At 39.1% G+C, this 12,186-nt stretch overlaps 1 protein-coding gene across 1 annotated transcript in view; it reads right to left on the bottom strand.

Moving 5' to 3' along the window:
• LOC149152062 (cysteine-rich receptor-like protein kinase 15) overlaps positions 1 to 3,173 on the bottom strand; it is a 63,370-nt gene extending 60,197 nt beyond the window's left edge. Inside the window, exons 1-2 of the mRNA XM_089443360.1 lie at positions 3,036 to 3,173; positions 2,711 to 2,924 (exon numbers count right to left, since the gene is read on the bottom strand). Coding sequence (XP_089299486.1) covers positions 2,711 to 2,924; positions 3,036 to 3,173 — 352 coding nt within the window. The remainder of the gene's footprint in view (positions 1 to 2,710; positions 2,925 to 3,035) is intronic.
• Between the last annotated feature and the right edge of the window lie 9,013 nt (positions 3,174 to 12,186).

Genomic DNA, 12,186 nt, shown 5'->3' with positions numbered 1-12,186 from the left:
GTAAAATCCATTAACAACAATCATGCCCATATATTGGTGAGAGTTGAAATTCCAAATGAATATAGGTCTAATTACGTCCTTGATCTAGTGACTTATCCTATTGTTGGCTTGGTCAATTCCAATCATGAACAAAATAATATGGAGGGAATTCATTAAGACCTTTTTTCCTTTCATTCCTCTAATGTTATCCTTCAAATGCAATGCATCTGTTCCTCTTTCTTAAAGGGTAATTAGTCCAATTGTTCAAAAAATTGCATTGAGTTTTTCTAAAGGTAATCAAAATATAGTATTGTTTTACAAATATCACTTTAATGTCCAATTAAAAAAAAACTATTTAAAACTCAAACAACACAAAGTTTCCTAAAAGAAATATATCTTACTATAATCTTTTGCCATGGGAATTATAATTCTAATGGTTGGTTCACATGTACATTATGAGGTGAAAAACATCTTCAAAAGAACATAAAAATAATATTTTTTTTATCAACAAAGATGAATGTTTAAATTGAATACTACTTATTTAGCATATAATTTTTTATTATAAATAATGAGACTTTGATGGGACCAGCCCGTACTTTGGTTTATGACTACTATTAATACTACTCCAGCGTTGTGATTAACAATGTATTATTAACAATAATTCGGGATCATTGCTTATATGATTAAACACTAATCAATAGATATTTTCTGGATGTTTGTTGGAAGCATTTATGGCAGTTCTTAAATGGTGATGGCTTAGCTGTACTCACCTCGGTTATTGTTTCCCGCTCGTTGAAGTTAGCAAAACCCTTGGCATTTGGTATTCGGTCATTTTGTTTCTTGCTCCGCAAAGTGGTTACAGTGAGGGTTTGGTCTACGAAGAGGGTTTGTATGCAACGGTGTCTTGCTGTAGAATGGCACCTTGTCCACCTCTGGTTGTGATTTCCTCTGCCTGGTTAATACTCTGCTCCGTGGACGCTGCTGTCTCTGTCATTTTTAACTGTCTTAATACTGTTCGTTGTGGTTGCATTCTGGATTTAACTTGTTGTCGATGTTCTTGGTTTCCAGGTCGCATTCACGACGGATCCTGGGCTTGGTTTCGACCGATTTTTCAACCAGGTATGTCCTCTCCTCCTTGCTATGGTTATGTACTCAGTTTTTCGGTGGTGCTAATGTTTGCTGCTCCTTGTGAGTAGGGTTTCCGTTTGTATTCGCGACCCAGGTTCGAGCCTGAGCCACCGGCGCTCACTATCCTTTGGTAAGGTCAATCAACACTTCTGTTTCCACTATATATTGTTGCTTTATGCCCTCATTTTCTGGTAATAGTTCACTGACTTTCTTCTATTGTACTATTGCAGGTTGTGGTTGTGTCTCCGGAGTGATTGGTGGCCCAGACTCTGTCAGTGGAACGGGTAGGGTCGTTCTCTGCTATTAATTCCCCAATTCTAGTCTTTCCTCTCTACTTATTGTTATAGTTTGCCAATAGGTTAGCAAATGAGAGGGTTGGCTCCTCTGACTGCTATTTTGCATTCAATGGCCTCGGCTATATCTTGTAATTAGTCTTATTGTTTTTCTTGGCAACACTATAGTTCTACAGGGTCTTGAACCCTAGCCTTGTTGTTTGTCATTGAGGAAGACATTCTGGTCTCTGGTTGTTGATCTTATACTTCCGAGGACTGTTAATCATTACTATGTGCCAACATTGATTTGTTTTTATATAATGGAAATGAAGAAATATTTGTTACAATGGTTACCTCTGTCGTGGAGAATTTCCACTGAGTTCGCGTCCTGTTTGCTCTCTGCTTTTGTGGTTGTATGCGTCGTAATACTGGAAGTAGTGTTGATTGTTGGTTCCATTGTCTCGTTCTTTGGTATACTCTGCTTTCTATTCATCGTTCAAATGTGGACAACTTTGTCTCGGCCTGTTAGGAGACGTTTACTAGAAAACACAGGAATGCATCTCGTTGTTTAATTTATCACACTCAACATTTAATAGAAATAACATGAAAAAGAAATATTTCCTGTTACAGATGAATTCAGATTCACGGTTTGTTTAACAACGTCTTCTGCTATATTATATTACTGTTCTCTTCTCGTCGAACCCTTCAGAATGATTTACATTTCATATTTGTACTGTTTTCCCACAGTTACCTGAACTGTGCACAGTTACGCTTCAGTTGTTTCTTTTATTAGTTACATAACTGTTAACTCATTCGGTTCTTCTTGCGCTGCAAGATTTTACAATTGATATAGATGTCTTTTTTGTTCTAAATGGAAGAAACAATTATAAGATGAATTACTCACTAAAAGATAGACAATGTTGACAGTGACCCTAACTAACTATACTGTTCCCTAACTAATAATGAAAAAAAAAACAAGTCCCTACATTCTGCTTTGACTAATTAAACATAAAGAAACCAAACACTGATAAATCTTTCCACCTTGGCAGAGACCAACACCCAGTCATGGTGCCCTTAGCTGGATGCTCCTGCATCAGGCTCCCGGGGTAAGAAGAATTCATGACTCCGGTCCATGAGCTTCTCGACTGAATAACCCGCCTGCTCTATCTGCCTGGCGTCAAGCCACGAACTATCCTCAATAGGACGGTTCTTCCACTTGACCAGATATTGTAGATACTCTTTTTGCTGAGTTCACTTGGCCACCTGAATGTCGAGGAACCTCTCGATCTCGGAGGGCTAAATGTAAGGCATTTGTCTCATCCAAGTCTCACTTCCATCTTGGGTGTCCCGTGTAGGCCCTGCTGTACTGTCTTCCTCTGGATCAGCAGTGTATGGAAACAGGTCTGCCACATTAAAGATGGGCGAAATGCCTATTCGTGGTGGCAGTTGTATTTCATAAGCATTCACTGAAAATTTCTGGAGAACTTTGCAGGGGCCTATCTTTTTGTACTTCAGCTTGTTATATGCACCTCTCGGAAAACGCTCCTTGCGCAAATGCGCGAGGACTTCATCCCCCACATTAAACTACACTTCTCTCCATTTCGAATCTGCTCGCTGCTTATATTTTTGACTGCTATCCTGCAACTTGATTTTCACCTGCTCGTGTAAATCATTCATCGCTTTAGTGAAATCTTCCCCATTAGCACTCTGTCTTTCCTGATGTCCTAGATCTCGCAACTCATGCACTCTGTGAGGATGCTTGCCGTACAAGATCTGGAATGGACTGTAACCCATGTTGCAACTGAGTGAGTCGTTATAAGCGAACTCCGCCTGGGCAAGTACTTGATCCCAAATTCGCGAATTTTCACCGATCAAACTTCGTAGCAGGTTCCCCAGACTCCTGTTTACCACCTCTGTTTTCCCATCGGTCTGTGGGTGATAAGCAGAGCTGTAACTCAACTGTGTGTCCATCTTCTTCCACAGGGTGCGCCAAAAGTGCCCTGTAAACTTCACGTCCCTGTCAAAGAGAATGGACTTAGGTATACCATGTAGTCTGACGATCTCTGTAAAGAACAAGTGGGCCACGTGAGTGGCATTGCTGGTTTTTGTACAATGGATGAAATGTGCCATATTTGAAAACCGGTCCACTACTACCATCACCGAATCATAACCCCGTTGTGCCCTTGGTAGACCCAAGACGAAGTCCAAGCTGACTAAGTCCTACGGTCTAATTGGAATGGGCAATGGCATGTAGAGTCCTGTATTCTGACTGTTCCTTTTCACCAACTGACACACTTTACATTTGGTCACAAATCTCTGCACATCCCTTCACATTCTTGGCCAAAAATAAAAATGGTTGAGCTACTCTAATGTCTTGTCTATACCGAAATGTCTGGCTAGACCTCCACTGTGCTTCTCCCGAATGATATTCTCTCTCATGGAACAATCAGGAATGCATAACTATCCCCCTCTAAACAATAGCTTCTCCTGCAAGTTATAGTCCAACCACAGACTATTGTCTCTCACCAACGGATTCTGACAGGCTTCATACGCCTCCTTGAAATCCATGTCAGTCTGATACAATTCCTTCAAATTCTCAAAGCCTAGCACTTGTATCGCACTCTCTTGCAAGAGTAGGGCTCTTCTACTCAACGCATCTGCCACCTTGTTGGTCTACCCACTGATATGTTTCAATACAAAGATGAAACTCTGCAAATATTCAACCCATTTAGCATGCTTGTGATTTAGCTTGTGCTGTTGCATCACATATTGCAGTGCATAATTATCCGAGAATAAAATAAACTCATTCCCCAGCAGATAGTGTCTCTAATGCTTCAGTGCTTGGATGACAACATAGAATTCCTTGTCATAGGATGAATACTTCTACCTGCTTTCATTCAATTTCTCGCTGAAAAATGCAACAGGTTTGTCTTCTTGGCTAAGTATAGCTCCAATGGTCATACCGCTTGCATCACAGTGAACCTGAAAAAGCTTTTTAAAATCTGGCAATCTCAGGATTGGTCTTTCTGTGATCTTCCTCTTTAGTAGCTGAAAACTCCTTTCTGCTGCCTCGGTCCAATGAAAAGGCTGACTTGCCTTCTTTATAGTGTCCAACATAGGTGCATAGATTTCACTGAAATTTCTTATAAATTTTCAGTAAAAACTTTCCAGCCCATGAAAGCTATGTACCTCAAACAGACTTTTTGGGGATGGCCAGTTAACAATTGCTGCAATCTTCTCTGGGTCCATCTTCAACTCATTTTCTGCAATCACGAAACCCAGATAAACCAATTCTTTTTGCAGAAAAGTACATTTTTTCAGATTTATCAGCAGCTTATTCTGCTGCAATTTTTCCAGTACACTTCGAACATGTCGAAAGTGTTCCTCCCTCGTCTTGCTGAAAATTAATATATCATCCAGGTACACTATTACGAACTTTCCAATGAATTCTTTCAGCATTTTGTTCATTAATCGCATAAAGGTACTGGGTGCATTACTCAGTCCGAATGGCATTACCAGCCACTCATACAGTCCTTCATTGGTCTTGAAGGTTGTCTTCCACTCATCCCCTTCTCAGATTCAAATCTGATGATACCCACTCTTTAAATCAATCTTTGAAAAATATGCTACCCTGCTCAAGCATTCCATCATGTCGTCCATTCGTGGCAGCGGAAATCTGTACCTGATGGTGATCTTGTTGATGGACCTCGAATCTGTGCACATTTGCCATTCTCCTCCTTTCTTGGGAGCGAGAATTGTTGGAACTGCACAGGGGCTCAAACTCTTCCTTATCAGCCCTTTATCTAGCAATTCCTACACCTATTTTCTGATCTCCTCATTATCTTTGGGGCTCATCCGATACGCTGCCTTATTCGGTAGACTTGCTCCGGGTATAAAGTCAATATGGTGACTTATACTTCTCTTGGGAGGCAGTTTATCTGGCAAATCATCCACTACTATATCGCTGAACTCCTGCAACATCTGCTGAATTTCCTCAGGAAAATCTGACACCTCTGTGTGTAGCAGCACCGTCTTCTCTCTTCTTACAACAACATAGCTTACTTCACTGTCTTCGATCTGTTTCAAAAACTGTTTTCCACCCATTAGTAACACTCTCGTCCCGCTTGTTTTCGCCGTCTCTTCCTCCTTGATGGGCACAAGCGTGTGCTTGATTCCATCTTTGACAAACTTATAACAGTTTGTCTTCCCGTCATGTACTACCTTCCTGTCATACTGCCATGGCCTGCCTAGCAGTATGTGACATACATCCATCGGCATTATATCACAAATGACCTTATCCTTATATCTACCGATATGGAACTCCACTTCGCATTGCTCATCCACCAACAGCTGATGGCCTTTTTGCAGCCATGATACCTTGTAAGGAGTGGGGTGCTTCAACCGCTTCAACCCCAACTTCTCCACCATCTCTATGGAAACCAGATTGTCTGTGCTCCCACTATCGATAATCAGCTTACAGCATTTTTCGTGTGACTTACAAACTATCAGGAACAAAGCTTTCCTTTGAGTTTGTTCAGCTGTTTCTTTGGCTGGTTTCACCAACACCTTGTTCAAAACTAACACTTCCCCTGCTTCCAGCACATTTTCTGCTTCTTGGGGAGGTGCCTCTACTTCCTCTGGCTGTGTGACATATGCACCTCTCTGTCCAGCTTGTTCCGCCTTAGGACACTCAAAATATCTATGCCCCCACTTATGGCACCTGTAGCACTGATAGTTAGCTCCTCTACCTCGACCATTTCCCCTGCCTCGCTGATATGGCCTGCCACCTCTCGTGTTGTCACCTTTTTCTGTTGTCCCAGAAGCTTTGGAACTACTGCCTTCTTCACTATTACTGGCAATTCGCCCTCTACCATAAGACTGTCCTCTTCCCCTGTCGGTTCCCCGTCCTCTCCTAGCATTTTGTTTTCTGGGAATCTTCTCCTCTGCTTTCATAGCACTCTGGTATGCTTCTTCTATATTTTTCGGGGAAAGAATACTGATTTCATCTAATATTTTTAATCTCAAACCATTTACATACTTGGCTGTTTTCTCCAAGGTGTCCTCTATATAATCAGCTCTTAAATTTACCCGGTAGAATTCTTCAATGTACTCTCTCACTATCATCCCTTTCTATTTCAAATGCTGCACTTGTCGATGCAGTGCAATTTGGTAATCCTTGGGCAAAAATCTGCCTTTCAATTTGGCCACCATCCTTGACCATTTCTTTATCGGCAACTTGTTCATCCTCCTTCTCTCCCCTTGGACACTGTCCCACCACAGGGTTGTGTGTCCCTTCAGCTTTGTCACAACGAACTTAACCCTCCAGTCTTCACTAACCTCTTCACACCCAAAATATTTGTCCAATTCACTGATCCAGTCCAACAGAACTTCTGTGGACAAGTTGCCGTCATAATTTGGGATTTCTGGTTTAGGCTTGCTACTAACCAATAGGACCGACCTCAACAGTCTAATTTCCAACCCTTCTTCATCCAATCCATCTGTTGTCACTATGGCTTTTTCTTCGCTGTCATCACCTACCTCTGGATCCCTTTTCCTTCCTGCTTCAACTGCCTCCAAACGGGCAGTAAGGATCCTAATTTCTTCTTGCAATCCTTCATCTGCTACTCTCCGAGCACCTCTTCCATGTCCTCGTCTTCCAACTTCCATTTCTTAGGAAAAAACACTAAATCCTGCTCTGATACCACTATGATGGGACCAGCCCATACTTTGGTTTATGACTACTATTAATACTACTCCAACATTGTGATTAACAATGTATTATTAACAATAATTCGAGATCATTGCTTATATGATTAAACACTAATCAATAGATATTTTCTGGATGTTTGTTGGAAGCATTTATGGCAGTTCTTAAATGGTGACGGCTTAGTTGTACTCACCTCGGTTATTGTTTCCCGCTCGTTGAAGTTAGCAAAACCCTTGGCATTTGGTATTCGGTCATTTTGTTTCTTGCTCCGCAAATTGTTTACAAAGAGGATTTAGTCTACGAAGAGGGTTTGTATGCAATGGTGTCTTTTTGTAGAATGACGCCTTGTCCGCCTCTGGTTTTGATCTCCTCTGCCAGGTTAATACTCTACTCCGTGGATGTTGTTGTCTCTATTGTTTTTAACTGTCTTAATACTGTTTGCCATGGTTGCATTCTAGATTTAACTTGTTGTTGGTGTTCTTGGTTTCCAGGTCGCATTCACGACGGATCCTGGGTTTGGTTTCGACCAATTTTTCAACAAGGTATGTCCTCTCCTCCTTGCTATGGTTATGTAAGTTTTTCAATGGTGTTAATGTTTGTTGCTCCTTGTGAGCAGGGTTTTCGTTTGTATTCGCGACCCAGGTTTGAGCCTGAGCCACTAGTGCTCACTATCCTTTGGTAAGGTCAATCAACACTTTTGTTTCCACTGTGTATTGTTGCTTTACGCCCTTGCTTTCTGGTAATAGTTCACTGACTTGCTTCTATTGTACTGTTGTAGGTTGGGGTTGTGGCTCCGGAGCAATTCGTGGCCCATACTCCGTCAGTGGAATGGGTAGGGTCATTCTCTGCTATTAATTCCCCAATTCTAGTCTTTCCTCTCTGCTTATTGTTATAGTTTGCCAATAGGTTAGAAAATGAGAGGGTTGGCTCCTCTGACTGCTATTTTGCATTCAATGGCCTCATCTATAGCTTGTAATTAGCCTTATTGTTTTTCTCGGCAACACTATAGTTCTACAGGGTCTCGAACCCTAGCCTTGCTGTTTGTCACTGAGGAATATGTTCTGGTCTCTGGTTGTTGTTCTTATACTTCCGAGGACTGTTAATCGTTACTATGTGCCAACATTGATTTGTTTTTATATAATGGAAATGAAGAAATATTTGTTACAATGGTTACCTCTGTTGTGGAGAATGTCCACTGAGTTCGCATCCTGTTTTCTCTTTGCTTTTGTGGTTGTATGCGCCGTAATACTGGGAGTAGTGTTGATTGCTGGTTCCGTTGCCTCGTTCTTTGGTATACTCTACTTTCTGTTCATCGTTCAAATGTGGGAAACTTTGTCTTGGTCTGTTAGGAGATGTTTACTAGAAAACACAGGAATGCATCTCGTTGTTTAATTTATCAAACTCAGCATTTAATAGAAATAACATGAAAAAGAAAGATTGCATGTTACAGATGGATTCAGATTCAGGGTTTGTTTAACAACATCTTTTGCTATATTATATTACTATTCTCTTCTCGTCGAACCCTTCAGAATGATTTACATTTCATATTTGTACTGTTTGCCCATAGTTACCTGAATTGTGCACAGTTATGCTTCAGTTGTTTCTTTTATTAGTTACATAACTGTTAACTCATTCGGTTCTTCTTGCGCTGCAAGATTTTACAATTGATATAGATTTCTTTTTTGTTCTAAATGGAAGAAACAGTTATAAGATGAATTACTCACTAAAAGACAGACAATGTTGATAGTGACCCTAACTAACTATATTGTTCCCTAACTAATAATGAAAAAAAACAAGTCCCTACATTCTGCTTTGTCTAATTAAACATAAAGAAACCAAACACTGATAAATCTTTCCACCTTGGTGAAGACCAACACCCGATCATGGTGCCCTTAGCTAGAAGCTCCTGCATCAGACTTAGATTTAATCAATTTTGATCCTTGATGCCCACTATTGTGTCTTCATATTGTGTAGACATAAGAAAGGCATGCAGTGTTGGTAATTTTGGCATTGATGTCAAATGGCCATGAGTGATGTTAACGTTAAGGTTGCTTGATGTTGCAATGCTGATTACTATTGTTGAATGGTTGATGTGAAAATGTTGATTAAGTGATGTGATGTGAAAAGGTTTACTATTATTGCACAAGTGAATTAATATATATTGAAAGGATGATGTGTAAAGCAATACATATTTTATAAGAAAATTAAATACATGGCACAAGAGAGCTAAGGAACAATGTTTAGAGAACTTGATATTTTCATTGAATATTGTATGTTGAATTTACATTTGAAAGCCATGTTGTTCAATCATTGTTGTTGCCTTATATTATTTCAACTCTTCTTAATATTAAAAAGTCCTTGAAATGAATTTGATATTTGGAAATGAAGAGGAAGAATGTGAATAACCTTAGAAGACCAAATGATAAATCTTCAATTTTAATTCCTGCATGGAATAAGAATAGTCAACAACTCATTGTATACAAAAGATGTCAATTTGAATGAAAAATAAGTTTTGTGAATTGAGCATTTGTATGACAGAATTCTTAAACAAGATTGGTAAAGAGAAAAAAGAAAGAGAAAGAGTAACAAAATTGGATCAGACTTGAAAACGAGAAGAAAAGAGAATAAATAGCAGAAAAGAGTACAAAAATTAATTTCATAACTGAGACAATTCCCAGTAACTAATACAAATGGGGTGAAAATACAATGTGAATTCATCGGATATTCGAATCCCAGTTTTCGAATATTCGACGTAACCGTCTCATAGTTTCCATTGGATATCAGACATTTTTACTTCACATCAGATATTCGATGGGACGGATGTCGAATATGTGGAGGTTTTCCATTACACCAAAACCCACAGGTGTTTGTAAACGTTACAAACCAGTAACTAGGATCCCTAGGGTGGAAATTACAGATTCTATAGAGGTGCAGTGATTCTTCCAACACCCCCCCTCAAACGCAACTTGGGGGAATCGAACATGGGTCCAAGCTCTGATACCATGTGGAGGTTTTCCATTAAACCAAAACCATCTGGTGTTGGTAAATGTTACAAACCAGTAACTAGGATCCCCAAGGTGGAAATTACAGATTCTATAGAGGTGCGGTGATTCTTCCAACAGAATATCCAATGCCTTCGATGGCTAAGACTGTGTCAAATCATGGAGCATTTTTTTTATGATTGTCTGTTGGATATCTGACATCAATTTTGTGGGTTTGCGTCTGATATCTGACAAAAACATTAGTTAGAGATTCGGCCATGTCATATCTAGTGCGATGACAATGTCATGAATTTGACAGTTTGTTTCGTCGGTGGTGCATTGGATATCCGTAAAATAGTTTATTATAATTGTAGCCAGATATTCGACAGAATGCGTCGAATCATGGAGAATTTTTTGATGATTGTCTGTCTGATATCCAATGTCAATTCCATGGGTTTGCATCATATATCTGGCAAAAACATCAGTACAATATTTGACCACATCATAGCTAGTGTGCTGAAAATGTCATGAATCCCATGGTTTGTTTCGTCGGTGGTGCATCAGATATCTGACTATAGTTTATTATAACTGTTCTTAGATATTCGATGGTGACGATTAAATATCCAACAGTTGTCTGAGCATTAAAAAAATATAAAATTTCTTCCAGCTTGGACATGCCTATCGATGCTTGTTCCTCAAGTTTCCTCCCTATGTTAGTGCTATTTCTTGTGTTAGTTGGATCAATGAATAACACATCTATTTCGACAAATAATATCATAGATATATTAGAATAATTAATGTTAAGAAGAGAGTGATGCATACATTAATGTTGTTAATTCTATTAATCCATTACTTTAGAGGGGCTAAGCACTAGGACAACCAATAAGCTAGTATAGTAGCTTACCCATCGCTTTGTCCAACATACTTTCCATCTAGAGAGCTAGAAATGGAAGAGGCACCAAGAGCATTAGTAGATCTAACAACTTCCATTTCTAGAGAGTAAGATTCTGATGTTCTTGATTGTGATAGGGGATTATGACTTTATAGAGTTATAACCTCGTAAGTGAGATTATGATTCAAATACTCATGGTATCGATTCCGACCTTCATGAGAAAGATACATACCCATAGCCAACAAAAAAAGCACCAATGAAATTAGTACCATTTCAACGATACCATAGCAGCATAGGTAGTTTAAGTAGCAACATTCCTTACAATAGTAGATTCAGTTATTTATGCCCCTTCAAACAGTTCTTATGATTTACTAACACCCATCAATTTGGATTGAATAATTATTCCACCTTGGGATATCATCCTCACGTAGTTGAAATCCATAGTATTTTCTTTGTGTTAGTGTGAGGGGTGAGGGTTTGAATACGGGGTGAGGTATTCAACACACATAAAATCCAGAAAAGCAAATAGGTGGGGTATTCAACACACAAAGAAGCATGCATATGGGGTGGGGGAATATAGCATTTTGAGCGAGAATACACAGCCCATAACTAACATTTTCACCAAGAGGTGCAAAGGGCACGCATGAAAAGTCATTCTAGATCTCTGAATTTCAAAAGAGGAAGCATCAAGGCTAAGGTTTTTTTGTTGTTTCTAAACCTTCATATATATATATATATATATATATATATATATATATATATATATATATATATATATATATATATATATCAAGAGATCGAGAGATCGAGAGAGATAATGTTTATACCAACTATAAAGGCATAGAAAAATGAAGAGCAATAGTAGTTCCTCTTGTATATAAAATGCAAATAATCAGTTTCTATGCACAAAAAGAGATGGGCCATGACTATAATGTCCAAGGGATTGATACAAGCACAATGTTTGACCCAAATAATGATGATTTTTATTTAAATTTGAGAGGTGGTTGGAAGTGGATATTCTTTGTTCTTGATAGCCATGGAGTTTTGTACTATTACCACATGGAAAAAATAATGGGGAAAACTAGTGGGAACCACAAGACAACACCTTACTCAAAATGGACATCATGCAACCAATCATGTATCTAGCTTATTTGGTCATTTTATTTCATCTCACCACCATGGGACATCGCAAGATGATAAGCCTATTCCATATCATGCTATTAATCT

The sequence above is a fragment of the Pinus tabuliformis genome, chromosome 9 (genome assembly GCF_031772625.1).
Source record: "Pinus tabuliformis cultivar Carrire ecotype Pingquan chromosome 9, CPIR1, whole genome shotgun sequence".
Classification (NCBI taxonomy): domain Eukaryota; kingdom Viridiplantae; phylum Streptophyta; class Pinopsida; order Pinales; family Pinaceae; genus Pinus; species Pinus tabuliformis.
Note: the sequence above shows the minus strand (reverse complement) of the source record. Positions and strands in the feature narration are given on the sequence as shown.